We start from the raw sequence: 24,971 nt of genomic DNA on the forward strand, positions 1-24,971 counted from the left end.
TTTTTGTAAATGTTTTCTTGTCCGTCTTCAGCCTAAGTATAGAGCACATTAGGAACCACAAATATGTTTGTTGTACCTTCTTATTGGTGATTGGGTAAGACGGGACAGACCACCCATATCCAACTATCCGCCTAAATACAGACCATGTTTACAAAGCCGGATAAAGTTTAGGAGCGTTCTCCATTCTCTCTGTATAAATTCCATCTGCTCTGTGATTGTAGATGCAATAAACATCCCGTTCTCTGGTGAGCGCTGCGGTAATTACAAGAGCGAGATGCAAGTTTAACCGTTTGCTAGTACCTTTAATCCATGATTCGTTCCTATCTGTGTTATGACTTATTTTACTGCAAGTTTTGTTTTAAAACCAGACTATATTAAAAGTGAGTGACCACTGAATAGTTTGGGAATGTTCACCAGATAATATGACTTTTAAGCCTCTTATTTTTTTTGTAGTCTTATAGTTGAAAAACTGTAAGTTACTTTTGTTCTGTTTTTGTTTTGTGTTGTCTTGTCTTGTTTTGCGTTAATGGTGCTCTTTTTGCTGTTCTTTGTTATAACTGTGTCTGAATTCTATAAAGAGAATTATATTACTTTAGGGCAGTGGTTCCCAAACTGTGCGCCTAGGCTCCCTGGGGTGCCTCGGGACACTTGCAGGGGTGCCTCGGGTTGGTTGTCCAGGACCAATTGAAATTATTTATGATCAATTATTTCTGGACAAAACCAGTGCTGGTGGCTGCCAATCATACAATGTGTACAATCAGAACCAAACCCTGCTCTTTACCACATAACTGAACCTAAGAAGCACATATAAACACAGTCTACTTAATTTGATATATATATATATTTTGGGGCCTAGGGGTGCCTTGGAAAAATTCTGATACTCTAGGGTGCTGGGATTTGAAAAAGATTGGGAACCCCTGCTTTAGGGGATTTTTTTTGTATTCTCTCATGTATTTTCTCCTACATTATCGTGAGACAAAAGGAAGGATAAATATCACAGTGTAGCAATTAGTAGGTATCCGGTTGGTAGGTCAACATTAAGAGGTCGGTATTAACAAAATGTCAATATTCAAATGGTATGTATGCATACATACATACACACATACTAGTGTGGGTTGTTAAGTCTACACCAACTAGGTCGACATGGCGTTTTTCACTGTTTTTTTACCTGATTGTCAACACAGTCGACATGGACACAGTTGGAAGTGCACCGCATCCCCTCACTTCGCTCACGGTGCCTCGCCCTAGTGGATGGTGGGGCATGAAATACCACCTGTCGGCACACGTCAGCTCAAAAAACAGTGAAAACCCCCATGTCGACCATTTGACTGTCGACCTTGACCTATGTCGACCTAAACCCATGTTGACCTTGTTGCCTGTCGACCTAGTGGTGTCGATCCAATGCTTGTCGACCTAGTTGGTGTAGACCTAATGACCGTATCACATACATACATACATACATCTGGCCCTTTTTCCTGTCTGATTTTTTTTTTTTTTTTTGTCTGGCTAACTTTTTTCATCTGTCCTTTTTTTTTTTTTTTTTTATTAACGTGGAGGAAAAGATCAAAGAATATAGAAAAAGTCAGTGTGGTGGAATAACAGAGCACTAATGTAATATCATCTTCTACCTATAATGATCTGTCTTGTACAAATAGATTTGTGTTATGATTATTGTTACATAGTAACATAGTAATTATTGCTGTTGTGACGTTGGTGCACCGAATACATTTTTACGATAGATTATAAATCCAAACTCTGTAACTTGATATAGTCTTGCCGAATTTACTCATCCGTAACAAGATTCTGCGGCGGTCCAAGAATACAGCTGTACCGCGCTTTTATACATATCAAATTCCTTCTTCTTATCAGCATTCAAAGTGCAAATCTGCCTCTGTAGATTGTTATATTTGTCGATATTCGTCAGTTATATGGTGTTTACTTGATCAAAATGTATTTCTAAGTCCCGTGTTAAATAAACTTTTTATATCCCATTTTGCCTTTCTTGATGTACATGTAAGCGGCTTCATAGTGGTAGCTTAGGGGGTAATTCTGACCTGATCGCAAGACAAATTTGTTCTCAAAATGGGCGAAATTATGCTGCACTGCAGGGGGGGTCGTGGCGGTGGGGTCATATGTCACATGTACAGAGAGCGTTAGATTTGTGTGGAATGTGTTCCAACTGAAATTAAAACAGCCAGTATTACAGAAATAACATAACCTATGTACTAAGCTTGGAAAGAGATCAAATGGAGAGTGATAAACCACCAGCCAGTCAGCTCCAAACTGCCACATCACAGGCTGAGTTTGAAAAATGACAGGCAGGAGCTGATTGGTTGGGGGGATTATGGGGGGGATGCTCTAACATCCGCGCCCCCTTACCGCCGGCTACCGCATTCATAATTATCGCATATGCTGTAACATATGCGATAATTATGGCAAAGGACAGCTCTTGCGTTAAGACCTGTCCTTTGCGGTGAGTCAGCGGGTCCCATGGGGACCTGGCGGCTCTCCCCTCCCTCCCTTGGGGGATATTCTCTAAACTAAAAATGCGGTAAAAACCCTGTTATCGGGTTTTTACCGCATTTTGGGATGCTCCTAGCATCCCCTGCGGGGTTACCGCGGTGGGGGGCATCGCCAGAAAAATCTGTCTGCCCCATAGAAGCCTGTGGGCTTCTACCGCAACCCACCGCCGCCCCGCACCGACCCCCCCTCACCTGTGTCCGGGCAGCACAGAGCTGTGCTGCCCGGACCAGTGACCTCCACCCTGCACTGTGATCCTCTTCCGGGTGCAGGGAGGATGAGAGCGCGGCGCAGCTGCAGCGCCACCGGGTAAGGGAGGGAGGGGAGAGCCGCCATGGGACCCGCTGACTCTCACCGCAAAGGACAGCTCTTAATGCAAGAGCTGTCCTTTGCTATAATTATCGCATATGTTAGTGCATATGCGATAATAATGAATGCGAAGGGGGGCGGAGCTGGGGTGCAGATGTTAGAAAATCCCCCCCCCCTTACCCGGCTGCTGCTGCGCCGGGCTCTCCTCCTCCCTGCACCCGGAAGAGGATCACAGTGCAGGGAGGAGGAGGTCACAGGTCCGGGCAGCACATCTCTGTGCTGCCCGGACACAGGTGAGGGAGGGGGGGGGGCGATGCGGGGGGTCGCGTTAGAAGCCCATAGGCTTCTATGGGGCATTGCCAGATTTCTCTGGCGATGCCGCGGTAACCCGGCGGGGGATGCTTAGTGCATCCCAAAATGCGGTAAAAACACAGATAACGGCGTTTTTACCTTAGAGAATCTCCCCCTATCACTTTCCATTTTATCACTTCTCAGGGCTTAGTACATCTGGCCCTTAGCATTTGCGATCAAGTCTGGTTCAGGCTCATAGACAGGTTTGTAAAGTTCATTTACCCCAATTGATAAAATTATTTGCCTCTCCTTATTTTGTTGTTTTTCAGCACATACCGTTTTATGTTTGTTATATTTTTGTTATTATTGGTGAATAATCTTTGTGTGCTAAAGACGTTTCCTGCCATTGTCGGAACAATGAGCGTTTCCTCTGGTCTGGCTGGTCATACACACTACCATAGAAGTAATTGCTAGTGACCAATCACTCCGCTCATATCATCAACTAGATCTGTCAGTACACTGCTCCCATCTCCCCCTGTGTGGGTCGACATTTTTACTATTTTATTCTCATGCCCTAGTGGATGGTAGGGCATGAAATACCGCCTGTGGCTCAAAAAACAGTGAAAAACCCCATGTCGACCTTTTGACTGTCGACCTAGCCCATGTCTACCTAATGCGTATGTCGACCTAATGTTTGTGTCAACCTTGACCCATGTCGACCTAGTGGTGTTGACCCAATGCTTGCCGACCTAGTTGTAGTAGACCTAATGACCTATCTACTATAATGGAGTCCCATATTTTCATTTAAAGCCATATTCGTTATAAGGATTCGAAAAGGCGACATTCGATTTTCAGATCTCTCTCCCCCGCAGGGGGGGGGGGATATACACGTCCCCCCCTTGTCGGGATTCCGGCGTCGGGATTTTGTACCAATCTCGTGCATTATACCTATGATTGGTTACAGTGATGTTGCTGTTCGCTCCCCATTCTGAAGAACAGATTCCTTCAGCCAACAGAATCCTGACCACCGGATAATTTGGGGCAGATGTATCAAGCCTTGCTGAGCATATGCCCAAAGCAGCCAATCAGCTGCGATCCGTCCTTTTTGTCCAGCACAGTCTGTTTAAATAAATTAGGTTGACATGGGAAAGGTTGACGGGTGAAAACGTTGACATGAGGTATTTTTTGGGATCGGTTTTCTGGCTTGTATGTTCAAGAAACAGATGTCCGCCATCCCATGCTTTGCATGTAACTGTTTATATTGTGTTTTTGGCAGTGACCACCATCTGTCACCAGTATTATAGTGTAACTGGCGCAGGGGGACACGTATACATCAGAGAGATCTACAGTGTAACTGACGTAGTCCAGAGATGGTCCCTAAAATGTTTCAGCGTCCTAAATAGAACAATGCTTTCTTCCTGGTCATTCTGTATAATCCTCCTTTCCTGGACACCAGGAAATCGCCAGGTTGCCGCGCAGTCAGAGAGCGGAACGTTGGTGCAATATTCCGGGTGTTTACTGAAGATGAAACGGTTGTTAATGACTGTGCACATAAACACACCAATAACGTGGGATCATAATAATGTGTCTGTTTGTTTAGTTGTGGTTGTTTGCATAGAGCTTTATCGCTCCTATCGGTCCCTGGTGCAGTGTATCTCACAAACAAGGGGAGAACATACAGACCCTACACAGGCAGGACCCTGGTCACCATCACACCAATCAATAAAGCCATCTTTGTTGCAATTGATTGGCTTTATCTGTATGGGTGAAATAGCCAGCGTGAGATTTTGGATGCCTGTATTACAGGGAATGTGGTAGTTTGTACAGGAAGCGGTGATGTCCTCTTCTAATTATTACTGTCATTGCAGATGATTCCTGTATCATTGCAGTATATAGAACACGAGCTAGGAGTGGGAGGGATAGTGTGTTTATAGCCCCCTTGGTTTAGACAATCTTAAGTCTTTAAAGCTAGTTACCTTTAGCATTGCTCTAATAGACCTTGTACTCTGTGTTGCCGAGAGAGGGAGGGGGTACCAAGCAACCAGGCCCAGGTTAGATGGAGGGGCCCAGTCGCGGGCCCTGTTACCTGGCAGAACATACTGCTGTGTGCTGGGCTGCAGTGTGGCCAGGTAGGTCCTCCAAGTACTATTTTTATTGTAATTTATTTAAAGAGTGCATGGCCACACCCCCTGTGATTAGGCCACACCCCATGAAAAGTACCTGGTCCCGGCCAGGTTCTCTACTGCCCTGCTTGTACTGTATATGCAGATTAACGCTTGGGCAGAATAGACCTTTTTTCAGTTATTTTAGTGGATACAATGACATTGATACCAGTGATCAACTTCTCCATAATGAATACAATATTTAGTTTTATAGACCCTGTATACATGTCATATACAATATAAAGCAAACAACAAATCTTTATATTAATAGCTACAAACAACTACACATTTAACTTTAAGTACCCCTTCAATTGAGCCCACGCACTTTGATAGGGGTGTGGTACGTCTACATTTCGGTGTTGGTTGATTCCTATTACGAATGTGCTGCTGTTTTTGGCATTTTTATTCCGCGCTGGTTTTGTCCATCACTAATGATTGGAACCTTGCGCGTTTCACCTTAACAGTTTACCCATCCTGCACGTTTTACCTTAACAGTTTACTTTATAGCACAAATAATACTTTTCCTTATGAAGGGCTCTGTGGAGCTCTGTCGAAGTTGTCTCCCATCACAGTACAGCCGTGGCACCTAGGCACGTCAGCCAGTTGGGAGTTTACCACTGTGTAATAATAGCTGGGTAACTTACTCGCCTCTTATTATATCTGATACTTCCTGGTCTATAGAAAGAACAATCTTCTCATGTTACCTTAATAGATCAGGGGTGGCCAACTCCAGTCCTCGAGAGACAGTTCACGTTTTTTCAGACCACCTAGCAGGTGCACAGGTGTATTCATTACTCAGATACGTTTTTAAAAAAAAATCCAGACTTGGAGCTAGTTACTTCACCTGTGATTCTGTGAGGACACCAGGAAAACGTTAACTGTTAGTAGCTCTCCGGGGCTGGATTTGGCTACCCCCGTTATAGATCAAGATATGGTAAATGACATTTCCAGGTGGCTTTAGGACCCCTGTACTACCATCGGTACCATTCCATGTCCTACAGCAGAAATCTGAGTGGCAAATATGGTTCTGTGAAGTGACGTCTGTTTTTCTCTCTACACGTAGGTCATCCCCAACTGGAAGGAACAGGAGTGGAATCCAGAGAAACCGGAGAGTTACGCCGGGATATTTCACTTCAACTTCTGGCGGTTCGGGCAGTGGGTGGACGTGGTGATTGATGATAGGCTTCCGACAATCAATAATCAGCTTATCTACTGCCACTCCAATGAGAAGGAAGAGATGTGGTGTGCCCTTCTGGAGAAGGCTTATGCCAAGTAGGTTCATGGCGCTGTACCCGTACCTCCTCCACCTTAATCTTCATATTGGCGTATAAACTCTTTTTTATTGCTGCACTTCATTTCCTATCCTGGAAACCCTAAGGTTTACTACATGCGGTGCGCCAGACAGCTGGATCTTTGTACGTTCGCTAGAGATGTGACCGCCTTACGTGAGAGGCCGCCTTTCTCATTGACATGCCACACCTAAAACTTCATTGGTCTGTCAGTACTGCTTAAGCCATTGAGGCAGCCATATTGTGGCCTGGACCTACATACACAAGTTTGAAGCCTGTGGCTTCACTAGGAACCAGTGATAACACTAAGGGGTCTTGTACCACTGGACACACAGACCCTGGGTCCAGGGGGGCCCAGACACCGCACTCCCTGCGCCCATTTAATTATACTCGCCTCTCCGTCAGTAAGGCAGTGGCAAATATCATTGGGGAAAAGGGTGCAGCATGCATGCGCAATAAAGGTGTCCTGGGGAAAGCCGCACGATCTCCATGTTCCTGGATACCTGCGCATATGCAGGTGTGTATGTGTGTGCGTGTCAACAGCTTTTATAATTACCTCAGAATGAGAGCGGCCCTGAGCCATTTTGTTGCATCTCTAGTTCCCAGTTGATTATGGGATGAGTTCAGTTTTGGTTCAGTGCACAAAATGGCTGCCTCCGCACTCTTGAAGTGCCACGTAGGCTCTCACTGAGGTAATCATGGGACTTACCCATTCCAGCACCTACAACAGCTGAAAACCAGAGCTATGGTATTGATGGAACCATCTTAAAAGTTTTTGAGATATTTGCATCAAATTCATTCGTAAAACCTCAAGTGTTTAGTTAATAAAAATGCTCTCTTTTTGTGGTCTTGTCTCATTTTTACCTTGTCTACACTATATGTCTATGGCTGTAGAAGGATGCTTGTAGTAGGTCAGTATAGCACAGGAGCTGGTGGTGGTTCCCTATCTGAAGGGTGTTGGAAGTGTAGTAGTCATGGTATTGAGAGAGGCCACATTAACCAAGTCACATCTTGCTGGTGAAACGCGTTTGCCCTTCTACAGACCAATAAGTATGATTTTTATCTCTAGGTTTATTAGATATAGGGCATGTGATAACAATGTAGCGCATGTCCAATAATACAATAGCCATCTGCAATATATTTTAACGCTACAGCTACCATCTTAGCGTAAATACTTAAGATTACAGCCCCTTGTGTTTACAGATTGACCGGATGTTATGAGGCTCTCGATGGCGGCAACACGGCTGATGCCCTCGTTGATTTCACCGGTGGGGTCTGCGAGCCCATCGAGCTCTCGGAAGGAGATTACATCAATGATGAAAACAAAAGAAATGAACTTTTTGAGCGAGTCCTAAAAGTACATAATCGCGGAGGCCTCATCAGCTGCTCAATCAAGGTTAGTCCTCCGCTCCCCGAGGGAAGGGGTTTAAATGAATGTAAAATGTCAGATCTGCGGGAGACGGATACGTGACCGGCGTGTAATAGCCGATTCGACTTCAGTTTCTGAATATAAATTCACTTTATAATTGTGTCGAGTGGTTCAGAGAGAGATTACCTCGGCACCATGATTCCGTGAGCTCGTTATGTTATAGGAAACTTTAATTTAAATATAAATTACCTGCAGCTCTTCACATAATAAACGTCAGCTCTTGACAAGCTGGTGGATGGGTTATCTATCTCACATGCGGAAGTGCAGCTATGAGACGTTTTGTCTGGAAACTTCTTATCCGGAAAGTTCCAAAAACCAGACGGTAAATAATTTGCTATCACACACAAAGGTGATTATATGTAACATTATATTTAATATTTTCCTCTATAAATCAGCAGACAAAAAGTGATAAAATGGAGAGTGATAAACAGTCAGCCAATCAGCTCCTTGCAGGCTGGGTTTGAAAAAATGACAGGTAGGAGCTGATTGGCTGGTTGTTTATCAATAGTAGATTTAGGGAAGGGAAATGTCACAGGGATCACAAGATATATGACAAGCTGACACGTTAGCAGTAAATGGGGTGGGGCTATTAATTGGACCCATTGTCTACCTGAAAGGTATCTGGATGATAGGTCAACAGTTTCTAGGTCACCGCCCAAAAGGTCAACATGCACTTTTTGTGTGTCATAGAAAAAAGAGGGATTTGAGACCGCGCTCCCTAAGGAAAAGTGCAACAGGTATATTTAAAACATTTATTATGAAAAGAATAAGTACATGTAAATATAAAATGCAATAAAAAAAGAAGGGATTGGGGGTATCACAAGTAAAATAATAAGAGCAGGGATATTCACCCACAGTCCAGTCCTGGTAATGTCCTGTATCCGTTCCTATAGTACCTCCAGATGAATATTATAAAGTGCCAATTGCAATGTGATGATTGGTAGTCTCCAAACCAGGGAGCTCCCGATGTTGGGGGGTGCTCAACCCGGTGGGCTTGATGTTGTTGCCACTTGGTACCTTGATGGGAGTGATGTAAATCTCCTAACCAGGGAGCTCCTGATGGTAAGTGGTGCTCTACCTGGTGGGCCTGATGGTGATGCCGCTTGATTCAAGGATGGAGACAATTCTGGAGGTTGGTCCGGTTGCAGGATGAAACTGAAGAGGATGTCTGTAAAATAGGGGTGTCCCTGCTCCCCTCCACCAACGCGTTTCGCTATAAGCTTTGTCAAGGTGATACCTGTGATGTGTACTTATGGGGTTTATATACCCTCAATGGGAGGGAGAATCAGTTTGCACCTGTTGCACATTAATTGATGTATTGAACCATTATACACTTCCTATTTAATGAGGCCGAATAGGAGACAAAACCATACCCCCCTGGGGTTTTTAATTCGAAAAACGAGCAGTACAAAGCATGAAATTACATAAAAACACTTAACTCATTAGGAGGATCCGTTTCCGGATATCCGGTGCCATCATTTCCGGTTGGTGAACCGCATATGCGCTCCACTAGTATTGGGAGTAGACTAGGGATATATGGGCGGTTTATGCCCTCATTAAAGATGGCCGCGCCTGTACTTCCGGGATCGCAGTAACGCGAAAGAGCTATTTCCCCGGGTGTTACTGACAATGCAGTCCTTTTGAGACCAGAAGATTGGTGCCTAAGTAGTCTGCGTTCCTAAAGTAATTTGCGCTGTGCCATTCAGTGATATTTATTCATGGAGCGCATATGCAGCTTTACAATGGCGCACAATGTGGATACATTAGTAATATCAGATATATTGGGTAGATAAATAGTTACCATTTAATAAGGACATTTCATGTAATTGAGGGCAGAGAAACAGAAAAAGGTCATTCAAACTGGATAACAGTTTGTCCGGATCAAGGGTAGAGAATAGATACACAGTATCGATATAGATACACAGTATCGATATAAATACATAGTGTCGACATTCATACATATTTTTAGAGATAATAGCAGTGAACAGTGTAAAATAAAATATAAAGTACATTATTTAGATGATACTGTGTAATTCGTATAGATATATTTCAGTTTCTATTATCTAGCAGGAAAGTACACAGATTGTTTGTTTGTTTTAAAATAATTATTAACACAATGTTGTACCCACATTATTGTTCAGATTTTGTGTAGTAACAACTGTGTTAGAGTATTTTTGGAGCTATGTACTTTGTCATTTTACATGTGGGCATTTTTCTTCAAGTGGGAAATAAGATTGCACCAAGATTTTTATTATTATTTTCTGATAAATTGCTAGAACAGAGGGCAACAGTTGGAGGAGAAGAATAATAGGGAGAGGGAGAGGAGGGAGCCAAAGATTTAGTGCATAGCAGGGGATCTGTAATTAACCATATACTATTCTTTGTATGTTGAAACATTATATATACACACTATTCCCCACTGTTATTTGGAGGGGACATTCATATGAAGGAAGGAATACGTCCACCTAAGGAAGGATCAATCTACACATTTAGTTCTTCATAGTATTTATACTTCCTAAATTACAGTATTTAATTCTACGGCTTCATTAAGCCCCCCCGGGTGTATAGAATCCATTCTGTACATCCAGTACACCTCCTGACGGCACAGAGTCTTGTACCTATCTCCTCCACGTGCAGTACGTGCAACGTGTTCTAGGCCCACTATTCTGAGGGTCCTGGGGTCTCCTCCATGGACCTCATGGAAGTGGCGGGAGACACTGTGTGTCTGTACATGCTTCATTATGTTCCTCCTGTGTTCAAGGAAACGGATCTTAATTTTCCTTGTGGTGCGTCCTATATATGTAAATTTGCATTCACAGGTTAACATGTAGATGGTATAGCTGGTGTTGCAATTAATAAAGCTGTTGATCTTTATTTCCATGCCTGTTTTATCTTCTACAGAGTGTCGAGTCCTGGGTTCTATATATTGACATGTGATGCATCTTGTTGGGGGGCTTAATGAAGCCGTAGAATTAAATACTGTAATTTAGGAAGTATAAATACTATGAAGAACTAAATGTGTAGATTGATCCTTCCTTAGGTGGACGTATTCCTTCCTTCATATGAATGTCCCCTCCAAATAACAGTGGGGAATAGTGTGTATATATAATGTTTCAACATACAAAGAATAGTATATGGTTAATTACAGATCCCCTGCTATGCACTAAATCTTTGGCTCCCTCCTCTCCCTCTCCCTATTATTCTTCTCCTCCAACTGTTGCCCTCTGTTCTAGCAATTTATCAGAAAATAATAATAAAAATCTTGGTGCAATCTTATTTCCCACTTGAAGAAAAATGCCCACATGTAAAATGACAAAGTACATAGCTCCAAAAATACTCTAACACAGTTGTTACTACACAAAATCTGAACAATAATGTGGGTACAACATTGTGTTAATAATTATTTTAAAACAAACAAACAATCTGTGTACTTTCCTGCTAGATAATAGAAACTGAAATATATCTATACGAATTACACAGTATCATCTAAATAATGTACTTTATATTTTATTTTACACTGTTCACTGCTATTATCTCTAAAAATATGTATGAATGTCGACACTATGTATTTATATCGATACTGTGTATCTATATCGATACTGTGTATCTATTCTCTACCCTTGATCCGGACAAACTGTTATCCAGTTTGAATGACCTTTTTCTGTTTCTCTGCCCTCAATTACATGAAATGTCCTTATTAAATGGTAACTATTTATCTACCCAATATATCTGATATTACTAATGTGTACATTGTGCGCCATTGTAAAGCTGCATATGCGCTCCATGAATAAATATCACTGAATGGCACAGCGCAAATTACTTTAGGAACGCAGACTACTTAGGCACCAATCTTCTGGTCTCAAAAGGACTGCATTGTCAGTAACACCCGGGGAAATAGCTCTTTCGCGTTACTGCGATCCCGGAAGTACAGGCGCGGCCATCTTTAATGAGGGCATAAACCGCCCATATATCCCTAGTCTACTCCCAATACTAGTGGAGCGCATATGCGGTTCACCAACCGGAAATGATGGCACCGGATATCCGGAAACGGATCCTCCTAATGAGTTAAGTGTTTTTATGTAATTTCATGCTTTGTACTGCTCGTTTTTCGAATTAAAAACCCCAGGGGGGTATGGTTTTGTCTCCTATTCGGCCTCATTAAATAGGAAGTGTATAATGGTTCAATACATCAATTAATGTGCAACAGGTGCAAACTGATTCTCCCTCCCATTGAGGGTATATAAACCCCATAAGTACACATCACAGGTATCACCTTGACAAAGCTTATAGCGAAACGCGTTGGTGGAGGGGAGCAGGGACACCCCTATTTTACAGACATCCTCTTCAGTTTCATCCTGCAACCGGACCAACCTCCAGAATTGTCTCCATCCTTGAATCAAGCGGCATCACCATCAGGCCCACCAGGTAGAGCACCACTTACCATCAGGAGCTCCCTGGTTAGGAGATTTACATCACTCCCATCAAGGTACCAAGTGGCAACAACATCAAGCCCACCGGGTTGAGCACCCCCCAACATCGGGAGCTCCCTGGTTTGGAGACTACCAATCATCACATTGCAATTGGCACTTTATAATATTCATCTGGAGGTACTATAGGAACGGATACAGGACATTACCAGGACTGGACTGTGGGTGAATATCCCTGCTCTTATTATTTTACTTGTGATACCCCCAATCCCTTCTTTTTTTATTGCATTTTATATTTACATGTACTTATTCTTTTCATAATAAATGTTTTAAATATACCTGTTGCACTTTTCCTTAGGGAGCGCGGTCTCAAATCCCTCTTTTTTCTATGTACTTCTTTTGGGCTTGACTTCCCAAATCCAGAGACCGCAGCTCCAGCAAAACAACTCCACTCAGGCGCCCCTGGGCCACTTTTGTGACCAACAACCACTTTTTGTGTGTCAACCTGCTGTCGGCAAAGACATTGTTTGTTATCTATGGTGTGTAAAGTGCTACACTACTTGGCAGTCCATGTCGGCATTGACACCAAAAACTCATGTCAACCTGTTCATGCGCTAACATTTTTCCTGTCAACCATTTATCAGTGTCAACCTTGTTGCTTATTGACCTTTTGGTGCGGACCTATTGACTGTCGACTTAGACAGTCTACCCGTTGACACACACACCCATTTTCTAGGATGCAATAGATCAATTGTAGACCGAATCTGATCGGTTGCTATGGGCAACATCACCTCTTTTCATTTTTTAGAAGCTTTAGTAAATTTACCTCTTACGGCCCCCACACACTTTGCGATTTTGCCAAGATTTCACCTGATGCTGACGGATCGGGACGAGAAATCAAGTGAATTTGGCCCAAATCCAATGTGTATGAGCTCCAATCTGATGCGCGGTCCTGTGCGCATTGGATTGGTGGAGGGACCTGCTGCCTGTCCGGCCTCTGACTATGCCTCCCTCCTGGTGGCGAGGAACAGAATTGCATGCTACGACTCTCATAGAGGGAGAATAGAATGGGGCTTGAATTCGCTCGCCCCCCTGTCGGACTCCTAATAGTCAGGGTTACGACCGTCAGAATCCCTGGCAAAAGTTCATTTAGTGCCACGAGCATGGGCCTTTTACCCAGGGTTTTGTATGATTTCCGTCAAAATGTAATGTCAACTAAAGAATGCCGACACAGAAGAAATGTTGTTGAAAGCATTTTACCTCTGACGGCTTTTTAAGAGTGTCTATTTAAAATTATAATGCCACACTGATAAAATGCTGTAGATACCAGAACTATCGCGTCGGCATTCTCTTGTTGACATTCTGTCCACCTCCCTTCTCCCTGTAATTTCCAGACACAACACTTTTCATTGGAGAGTTTATTAGTAGCTGTGGTAGTGTTATATAGTTCTGCAGTAACTTTATTTCCTGCAGGCAACTACGGCTGCCGACATGGAAGCGAAGCTGGGCTGCGGCTTGGTGAAGGGGCACGCTTACGCTGTGACCGACGTGCGCAAAGTGCGCCTGGGACACGGACTACTGGCATTCTTTAAGTCGGAGAAGCTGGACATGATCAGAATGCGCAATCCATGGGGGGAGCGAGAGTGGAACGGGCCCTGGAGCGACAGGTAAGGGCCCGAGGTCTGCAGGGGGGGGGTGATCAGTATTTAGATAGATCTCAGGATTATGGATACCTGTAACTGAATTCTTATTATGCAGCCATTCGTAATCAACGTGTGGTCTGTGTGTTCTTATGTGGCAGTGCGATGTATGCGATAAAATGCTTCATATAGTAATAATAAACAATTAAAGATACAAAACAGTCTTTGTACCTTTGGTGTAGAAAGCTCAGAATGGTCAGTAACGCCTGCCCTGTACAGCCAAGTCAGGGGCCTATTTATCAATGAGTGATTAAAACTTTCTGTGAATGTTAAAACTCCAGCCAATCAGCTCCTGTCATGTGTTTGAAAAATGACCGCTTGGAGCTGATTGGCTGAAGAACCATTTATCGTACACAATGAGTTGATCGTTCATGACTAGTTTTATCACTCATTTATAAATGGGCCCTTTAGGATCACCGGAAGGAAAACTGGAGTCTGAGCCCAATTGGGTCTCCGACCACCAGTCCACAGCCTGGTTTCATGCCGTACGAAAATTATCCGTATTCTGTGAGCTGCACTTGCCTAATTTCCAGTGCACCATGTTTAAAATCAGGACTGTTGAAGGGCCGAATATTCTTTTCATGACTACATTCATCTTATCCCAGAGTCACCCTGTCAGTGTTATTTATGTGGCATAAACCATTGGCGGTTCCTTGAAGCAAAGCTATGGTAGTATTGTGGGAGGGGCTTGGATGAAGAAGCCCAAGAACATAACCAATATGGCGGACACCATTTCCAAGGCTGATCCTGCAACATGGTGTAGCTCTCCTCAGCCATCTGCATTTTCCAGCGGATTCTGTGCAATTAGAGGGGCTTTAAGGCGGTTGAAGCTCCGATCCACCTACACGCGTGTCCTGTATACAGAGGGGTGTGGCTGTCCACTGGCACCGGCAACAGTTCTTCCTCTTGTTCTTTCAGCTCAGAGGAGTGGCAGAAAGTGAGTAAGAGTGAGCGGGAGAAGCTGGGGGTGACCGTGGATGACGACGGGGAGTTTTGGTAATTTGAGCTGAAGACATCACCGCTATGCCTATATGGGGCCCAGCTGAAAGCCTGGAATGGAATATCCCTATTGCTCATGGCCATAGTTACAGCATTGTTTCTGTCTATATTAGGATGACCTTTGAGGATTTCTGCAAGTATTACACAGATATCATCATGTGCCGACTCATAAACACCTCTCACTTAAGCATTCACAAGACCTGGGAGGAGTCGGTGCTGCGCGGATCCTGGATCCGGCATGATGAACCTCTGCGGAACCGCTCAGGCGGCTGCCTCAACAACAAGACCATCTTCCTCCAGAACCCACAGGTGAGGTCAGGCCACTGGCACCTATACTCGTGCGTTATAAGTCGCCAGCAGCCTACGCTGAGGCCCGATGTCCCTTTTTTGTTACATTTTGGGGTAATCACTTGGAATGTTAATCTGTGCTTAGGAAGAGCTGTGTGTGATCTTTTCCATGTTGTCCTTTAGCTGGTTTTGACCCGTGTCATCAATGTCGGCCTAGCGCCTGTTGACCTTTTGTCATCGTTGACCTTTTATTTTTTGACGATTTAATGCACATCAACCGCTTTGGTATTGACTGTCTACCTTGACATCGTCTGTAAGCTAATCCACACCCCAATGAGACACAGGTGACACTAGGCAACTCCCAGGGGACATGCAGTTTGGAAGCATAAGTTGCCTAGTTGCGGCTTATATTTATCTGGTCATGTGCTTTCGGTGTTCGCCGTTTTCTGGTCACTTAACTGTGCCACTCACGTCCGTCTCTTCTCCCCAGTTTGTGTTTGACGTGAAGAAGCCAGAAGATGAAGTTCTCGTTTGCCTGCAGCAGAAAACCAAGCGGACGACCCGCAAGGATGGAAAGTTCGAGAATCTGGCCATCGGGTTTGAGGTTCTCCGGGTGAGGACTAATCCTTTCTGTTGACCGATTTAGGGGCAGATGTATTAAGCCTGGTGAAGTGATAAAAAGGAAGGTGATAAAGCAGCAGCCAATCAGCTCCACTGACACTCTTCATACCCAGCCTGTACCTTGACTGTTAAAAGCTGATTGGCTTGTGCGTTATCACCATCTACCAGGAGCCGCAACCCCCTTGTGCGTTCCGGTTAGGTATCTTGCGTTCTCAGCGACAGCGGCTGTAGATGCGTGTAGTATGCTGTCATCATAGCCAGGACCAGTTTATAGCGCTATTCCTGCCCTATATTGGAGCTTTTGACCTCTTACCTATTACACAGGTGGAGTTAAACCGCAAGTACCGGATGCACACCATACAGCCGAAGGTCGCCGGATCCACCTACATCAATTCTCGCAGCGTCTTCCAAAGGATGGAAATGAAGGAAGGCCGATACGTCATCGTTCCCACCACCTTCGAAAGCGGCCAGACGGGAGAGTTTCTGCTCCGAGTGTTCACTGATGTGCCTTCCAACTGCTGGTGATTCCCCGATTCCTATTGGTGCTTTGGGAGTCATGTGACTGTAGGGGAGGCGGATCTTTCTTATCACCTGACAGAGTGATAAAGTAAAGCAGTGATAGATAAATGACCGCTTTGGACAATGCCTGCACTTTATCTCTCTCTCTCCAAGACTTAATATAACTTTCCCTGGGTGTGTTTGTGTCAGATGCACTATATATAATATTATATGGGAGTAAATGCAGATAAGGAGACCATAAACTGTGCGTGAATTAGGAAATGATTGTGTGCAATGTTTTGGGAAAGTGGTTATTTTATTGTGACCCTACATTCTGGCTTCACCACAGTTCCGTCTGACACACGGAATAGTCCATCATAGAGGGTGAGCGGTGCTGCAGTGTCCAGTATTCCAGCCCCTAACATGCGCTGTGATCGTGTGTATGGGGGGGGGGATACGGAATGTTGTGTAACTAGTTCGAACAAGAACGCAGGTCCTGGGTGACACTCCCGGCACTTGTGTATTGTCTGTTCCCATACATATTACCTATAGTCACACAAAAGCCTTACATAGCCTCTGAAATTAAATATCAAGATTCTACACACAATCCGCCATAATAACAACGTGAAAAAAAATGTTTTTGGGAGATTTTTGCAAATTCATTAAAAAATAAAATCACGGGATACGGTCACTAGGTCTGCAAGCATTAGGTTGACACCACTAGGTCGACATGCAGGAAGGTCGACAGTCAAAAAATCGACATGAGATTTTCCGTATTATTATTTTTTTTGAGCCGACATGTGCCGACAGGCGGTATTTCATGCCCTACCATCCACTAGGGTGTGGTGGGAGAATAAATAGTGTGCTGAGTGTAGCGAGGTGCCGTGCTCGAAACATGGAGAGCCATGCAAGGGGACGCGGTGCTACGTTTCAGTGTCCATGTCGACTGTGTTGAAATTCGGGACAAAAAAAAAGTAAAAAGAAACCTTTTGACTCTCGAGCTTCCCCATGTCGACCTTCCCCATATTGACCTAATGCATGTGTCTACCTAATGACCCTGTAGACCTAACCCATGTCAAACTTCCTGCATGTCGACCTTCCTGCATGTCGACCTAGTTCATGTCTATCCTATGATTTATACCCAAAATTACATGTACATAAGTATTGACATACACATACTGTATACACGTGTGTGTGTGTGTGTGTGTGTGTGTGTGTGTGTATATATAAATGTTTGTATAAATATTTATTTACCACAAATGCTCTGTGTACACCACCACTGACTGTACCACTCTTCTCCTGCCCAGTGAGCTGACTGTGGACGAGCCCCGGAAGACCTGTTGGTCCGGCATGTGCGGATTCCCTCAGCTGGTGTCGCAGGTCCATGTGGTCAGCGCTACAGGACTCAAACAGCAGGACTCTCAAGGAGGTAACCAGCTCAGAGTGCAAGCGCGGAGCCAGCTGATTATTGTAGTGCAGTGCTGGATTGGTTCATTACACATGCTGTAGTACAGTGCTGGATTGGTTCCTTACACATGCTGTAGTGCAGTGCTGTCTTAGTTCATTACACATGCTGTAGTACAGTGCTGGATTGGTTCATTACACATGCTGTAGTGCAGTGCTGTCTTAGTTCATTACACATGCTGTAGTGTAGTGCTGTCTTAGTTCATTACACATTCTGTAGTACAGTGCTGTCTAGTTCATTACACATGCTGTAGTACAGTGCTGGATTGGTTCATTACACATCCTGTAGTGCAGTGCTGGATATGTTCATTACACATGCTGTAGTACAGTGCTGTCTAGTTCATTACACATGCTGTAGTACAGTACTGTCTTAGTTCATTACACATGCTGTAGTGCAGTGCTGTCTGGTTCATTACACATGCTGTAGTACAGTGCTGTCTTAGTTCATTACACATGCTGTAGTACAGTGCTGTCTTAGTTCATTACACATGCTGTAGTGCAGTGCTGTCTTAGTTCATTACACATGCTGTAGTACAGTGCTGGATTGGTTCATTACACATGCTGTAGTGCAGTGCTGTCTTAGTTCATTACACATGCTGTAGTACAGTGCTGTCTTAGTTCATTACACATGCTGTAGTGTAGTGCTGTCTTAGTTCGTTACACATGCTGTAGTACAGTGCTGTCTTAGTTCATTACACATGCTGTAGTGCAGTGCTGGATTGGTTCATTACACATGCTGTAGTGCAGTGCTGGATTGGTTCATTACACATGCTGTAGTGCAGTGCTGGATTGGTTCATTACACATGCTGTAGTGCAGTGCTGGATTGGTTCATTACACATGCTGTAGTGCAGTGCTGGATTGGTTCATTACACATGCTGTAGTGCAGTGCTGTCTTGGTTCATTACACATGCTGTAGTGCAGTACTGTCTTGGTTCATTACACATGCTGTAGTGCAGTACTGTCTTGGTTCATTACACATGCTGTAGTGCAGTACTGTCTTGGTTCATTACACATGCTGTAGTGCAGTGCTGTCTTAGTTCATTACACATGCTGTAGTACTGGATTGGTTCATTACACATGCTGTAGTGCAGTGCTGTCTTAGTTCATTACACATGCTGTAGTACAGTGCTGGATATGTTCATTACACATGCTGTAGTGCAGTGCTGTCTTAGTTCATTAAACATGATGTAGTACAGTGCTGGATATGTTCATTACACATGCTGTAGTACAGTGCTGGATATGTTCATTACACATGCTGTAGTGCAGTGCTGTCTTAGTTCATTAAACATGATGTAGTACAGTGCTGGACACATATAACATGGACAGTGTGAAATAGGGATGCGTTCATCTGAGTGTTAGGGTTATCTCTCGGTTGTTTATCACTGTCCACTTTTTGAAGTTTGGTACATGTGGCCCCAAGGTTTAGTACATTTACCACAGAATACAGCATTTACACTCTAGGTCTTATCACCCCTTCCCTCACCTCCGACACAGGCATGCATGTTCTCACTGACACATCACTCCTCTCCTGATATACTCTGTACTGCTGGGGACACTGCTCCTCCCACTATATAACGCTCAGTCTGTGGCTTCCTGTTGTCTCCATTCCCCTCCTCATATAATGCCCTTGTCACATGCAGCCCTGTCCTCACTGACATTCATTTATAAACCGTTTTTTATATAGCGCAGAAAATTCCGTTGTGCTTTACAATTGGAATACAGCACTCATTCCCTGATATACTCTATGCTGCTGGGAACCCTGCTGCTTCCACTATATAACTCAGTCTGTGGCTTCCTGCTGTCTATATTCCCCTCCTCACATCATGTCACTGCCCCTGTCACATGCAGCCCTGTCCTCGCTGACACATCACACATATCCTGATATACTCTGTGCTGCTGGGGGTTCCTGCTCCTCCCACTATATAACTTTCAGTCTGTGGCTTCCTGCTGCCTCCATTCCCCTCCTCCCATCATGTCACTGCCCCTGTCACATGCAGCCCTGTCCTCGCTGACACATCACACATATCCTGATATACTCTGTGCTGCTGGGGGTTCCTGCTCCTCCCACTATATAACTTTCAGTCTGTGGCTTCCTGCTGCCTCCATTCCCCTCCTCACATCATGTCACTGCCCCTGTCACATGCAGCCCTGTCCTCACTGACACATCACTCATCTCCTGATATACTCTGTGCTGCTGTGGGGCCCTGCTCCTCCCACTATATAACTTTCAGTCTGTGGCTTCCTGCTGCCTCCATTCCCCTTCTCACATCATGTCACTGCCCCTGTCACATGCAGCCCTGTCCTCACTGACACATCACTCATCTCCTGATATACTCTGTGCTGCTGGGGACCCTGCTCCTCCCACTATATAACTTTCAGTCTGTGGCTTCCTGCTGCCTCCATTCCCCTCCTCACATCATGTCACTGCTCCTGTCACATGCAGCCCTGTCCTCGCTGACACATCACACATATCCTGATATACTCTGTGCTGCTGGGGGTTCCTGCTCCTCCCACTATATAACTTTCAGTCTGTGGCTTCCTGCTGCCTCCATTCCCCTCCTCCCATCATGTCACTGCCCCTGTCACATGCAGCCCTGTCCTCGCTGACACATCACACATATCCTGATATACTCTGTGCTGCTGGGGGTTCCTGCTCCTCCCACTATATAACTTTCAGTCTGTGGCTTCCTGCTGCCTCCATTCCCCTCCTCACATCATGTCACTGCCCCTGTCACATGCAGCCCTGTCCTCACTGACACATCACTCATCTCCTGATATACTCTGTGCTGCTGGGGACCCTGCTCCTCCCACTATATAACTTTCAGTCTGTGGCTTCCTGCTGCCTCCATTCCCCTCCTCACATCATGTCACTGCTCCTGTCACATGCAGCCCTGTCCTCGCTGACACATCACACATATCCTGATATACTCTGTGCTGCTGGGGGTTCCTGCTCCTCCCACTATATGACTTTCAGTCTGTGGCTTCCTGCTGCCCCCATTCCCCTCCTCACATCATGTCACTGTCCCATGCAGCCCTGTCCTCACGGACACATCACTCATCTCCTGATATACTCTGTGCTGCTGAGGACCCTGCTCCTCCCACTATATAACTATCAGTCTGTGGCTTCCTGCTGCCTCCATTACCTCCTCACATCATGTCACTGCCCCTGTCACATGCAGCCCTGTCCTCACTGACACATCACTCATCTCCTTATATACTCTGTGCTGCTGGGGACCCTGATCCTCCCACTATATAACTATCAGTCTGTGGCTTCCTGCTGCCTCCATTCCCCTCCTTACATCATGTCACTGCTCCTGTCACATGCAGCCCTGTCCTCGCTGACACATCACTCATCTCCTGCTATACTCTGTGCTGCTGGGGACACTGCTCCTCCCACTATATAACTCTCAGTCTGTGGCTTCCTGCTGCCTCCATTCCCCTCCTCACATCATGTCACTGTCCCATGCAGCCCTGTCCTCACTGACACATCACTCATCTCCTGATATACTCTGTGCTGCTGAGGACCCTGCTCCTCCCACTATATAACTATCAGTCTGTGGCTTCCTGCTGCCTCCATTCCCCTCCTTACATCATGTCACTGCTCCTGTCACATGCAGCCCTGTCCTCGCTGACACATCACTCATCTCCTGATATACTCTGTGCTGCTGGGGACCCTGCTCCTCCCACTATATAACTCTCAGTCTGTGGCTTCCTGCTGCCCCCATTCCCCTCCTCCCATCATGTCACTGCCCCTGTCACAAGCAGCCCTGTCCTCACGGACACATCGCTCATCTCCTGATATACTCTGTGCTGCTGTGGGTCCCTGCTCCTCCCTCTATATAACTTTCAGTCTGTGGCTTATTGCTGCCTCCATTCCCCTCCTCCCATCATGTCACTGCCCCTGTCACAAGCAGCCCTGTCCTCACGGACACATCACTCATCTCCTGATATACTCTGTGCTGCTGGGGACCCTGCTCCTCCCACTATATAACTCTCAGTCTGTGGCTTCCTGCTGCCCCCATTCCCCTCCTCACATCATGTCACTGCCCCTGTCACATGCAGCCCTGTCCTCACTGACACATCACTCATCTCCTGATATACTCTGTGCTGCTGGGAACCCTGCTCCTCCCACTATATAACTCTCAGTCTGTGGCTTCCTGCTGCCCCCATTCCCCTCCTCCCATCATGTCACTGCCCCTGTCACAAGCAGCCCTGTCCTCACGGACACATCGCTCATCTCCTGATATACTCTGTGCTGCTGTGGGGCCCTGCTCCTCCCTCTATATAACTTTCAGTCTGTGGCTTATTGCTGCCTCCATTCCCCTTCTCCCATCATGTCACTGCCCCTGTCACAAGCAGCCCTGTCCTCACGGACACATCACTCATCTCCTGATATACTCTGTGCTGCTGTGGGGCCCTGCTCCTCCCACTATATAACTTTCAGTCTGTGGCTTATTGCTGCCTCCATTCCCCTCCTCCCATCATGTCACTGCCCCTGTCACATGCAGCCCTGTCCTCACTGACACATCACTCATCTCCTGATATACTCTGTGCTGCTGTGGGCCCCTGCTCCTCCCACTATATAACTTTCAGTCTGTGGCTTATTGCTGCCTCCATTCCCCTCCTCCCATCATGTCACTGCCCCTGTCACATGCAGCCCTGTCCTCACTGACACATCACTTATCTCCTGATATACTCTGTGGTGCAGGGAGATTTTGCTCCTTTATATCTCCCAGTCTGTGGCAGGTCCCCAGGCAGGTACGGGGCTGAGCTGATTGGTTGTGTTTTTCTCCCCTCAGGTGCAGACCCATATGTCATCATTGGCTCAGAAGGGGCTAAAGTGCAATCACCGGTCATAAAAGACACACTCTCTCCTCAGTTTGACGTCAAGGGCTTATTCTACCGGAAGAAACCAGGGCAGCCCATCGTCATCCAGGTAAGCGTGGCCTGTGGTAATGGGATCTATATGTCCTCATGCTCATAGGGGACGAGTCTATAAAATGACATCGCTGTGTAACCCTGCACCATGGCGGTGTAGCTGATGTACAGCTCTGCACATGATGGCTTCATACCACTGGCTAGCCCACATCAGGACTATTATTGGTACTTGTGTACTTTCACGGCTCCCATCGCATGCCATATGTAGTGGCATGCGATTTTTGCCGTTTTTATGCATTTTTTTTTTTTTAAAAATCGCATGCCATCGCATGCGATTTGATCGCATGCGATTTTTAACAGAAATGCATTAAAATGCATTAAAATTTGTATCAAACATGTTCAATGGCCCCCAAATGTCATTTTTCAGGCTGTACCACACCCCACTATCAACGCGAACCCGAAGCGTGGCAAGCGCAGCGAGCCCGCGAGGGGCGGCGGTACGCGTCCTACGACCTTTTCATACCCCCACTATCCACGTCGGCGTGGAGTTGAGAATAGAAAGTGTGGCGAGCGCAGCGAGCCACCGAGCCCGAAGCGTGGCGAGGGGATGCGGACACCTGTGAAGCCCGCGAGGGGATGCGTATACCTGTGAAGGTATCAGTGTCCCCTCGCGGGGCTTGCTGCGCTCCCCACGCTTCGGGCTCGCTGCGCTCCCCACGCTTCGGGCTCGGTGGCTTGCTGCGCTCGCCACACTTTCTATTCTCAACTCCACGCCGACGTGGATAGTGGGGGTATGAAAAGGTCGTAGGACGCGTACCGCCGCCCCTCGCGGGCTCGCTGCGCTTGCCAAGCTTCGGGTTCGCGTTGATAGTGGGGGCGGTACAGCCTGAAAAATGACATTTGGGGGCCATTGAACATGTTTGATACGAATTTCAATGCATTTGGATGCATTTCTGTTAAAAATCGCATGCGATCAAATTGCATGTGATGCAATGCGATGCAATTTTTTACTATGCGATGGACATCGTGGGAGCCGTGATTGTACACAAGTACCCTATTATTTATCATTTCCTTACTATTTAAGAATCTATTTATCTTACTATTATACTGCTGTATTGTGGGAGGAAAAACTGAGACCCCCACGCAACCCAGACAGGACAGACTGTGATGTAGTAATGCTAACCACTACACCATCCATGCTGTCCACCATTTGTGCCAGCAGGGGGCAGCATTGTCACCAGAACCACTTTTCCATTCTGTCCAATTTAATCTGATGTGAAATGGTACCTACTCATCAAACTGGGGTTCTCAGTGTCCCATAAAAACTGAGTAGTGGAGTGCTACATGTTAAACCCCCATGTTGCAAACTGAGCACGAGTGTAGAACAGCCAGGACCGCCGTACATCCGTGTGGCGCAGCATTCTGTGATACAGGTTGAGTATCCCTTATCCAAAATGCTCGGGACCAGAAGAATTTTGGATAAAGGATTATTCCGTATTTCAGAATATTTTTATATTTCAATGATGTATCTTGCGGTATCTAGTATTTATGTTGTACAAACACATCAAACACATGAAATACACACATATATATTTTATTTGTGCATAAAACAAGGTTTCAAAACATGAAACAAAGTTGTGTCCTATCTCAGATACTGAATTAGAATGCCAAGCAATCATTGTCTTGCAGATACAGTATTTAGTGCTAGTTACTTATGTCCTCAGTAGTGCCAGTTACAGAGGTCCCCAGTAGTGCCAGTTACAGAGGTCCCCAGTAGTGCCAGTTACATACCATATCCTCAGTAGTGCTGGTGCAGATGTCTCCAGTAATGGCAGTTACATTTCATGTCCTCAGTAGTGGCAGTTACATATCATGTCCCCAGTAGTGCCAGTTACATACCATATCAATCATCTGTACAAGCACTACTGAGGTCTCCAGTAGTGCCAGTTACATATCATGTCCTCAGTAGTGGCAGTTACATATCATGTCCTCAGTAGTGGCAGTTACATATCATGTCCTCAGTAGTGGCAGTTACATTTCATGCCCTCAGTAGGGCCAGTTACATATCATGTCCTCAGTAGTGGCAGTTACATAT

The 24,971-nt window shown here is 45.5% G+C and overlaps 1 protein-coding gene across 1 annotated transcript in view; it reads left to right on the forward strand.

Annotated features, from left to right (window-relative positions):
• Positions 1–24,971, forward strand: part of CAPN5 (calpain 5) — an 87,775-nt gene that overhangs the window by 54,837 nt on the left and 7,967 nt on the right. The window contains exons 4-12 of the mRNA XM_083170189.1: positions 6,346–6,554; positions 7,775–7,967; positions 13,901–14,094; positions 15,046–15,123; positions 15,240–15,435; positions 15,905–16,027; positions 16,360–16,556; positions 17,841–17,962; positions 22,798–22,934. Coding sequence (XP_083026315.1) covers positions 6,346–6,554; positions 7,775–7,967; positions 13,901–14,094; positions 15,046–15,123; positions 15,240–15,435; positions 15,905–16,027; positions 16,360–16,556; positions 17,841–17,962; positions 22,798–22,934 — 1,449 coding nt within the window. The remainder of the gene's footprint in view (positions 1–6,345; positions 6,555–7,774; positions 7,968–13,900; positions 14,095–15,045; positions 15,124–15,239; positions 15,436–15,904; positions 16,028–16,359; positions 16,557–17,840; positions 17,963–22,797; positions 22,935–24,971) is intronic.

This window comes from Crinia signifera, chromosome 2, assembly GCF_055691185.1.
Source record: "Crinia signifera chromosome 2, ASM5569118v1, whole genome shotgun sequence".
NCBI classification, from domain to species: domain Eukaryota; kingdom Metazoa; phylum Chordata; class Amphibia; order Anura; family Myobatrachidae; genus Crinia; species Crinia signifera.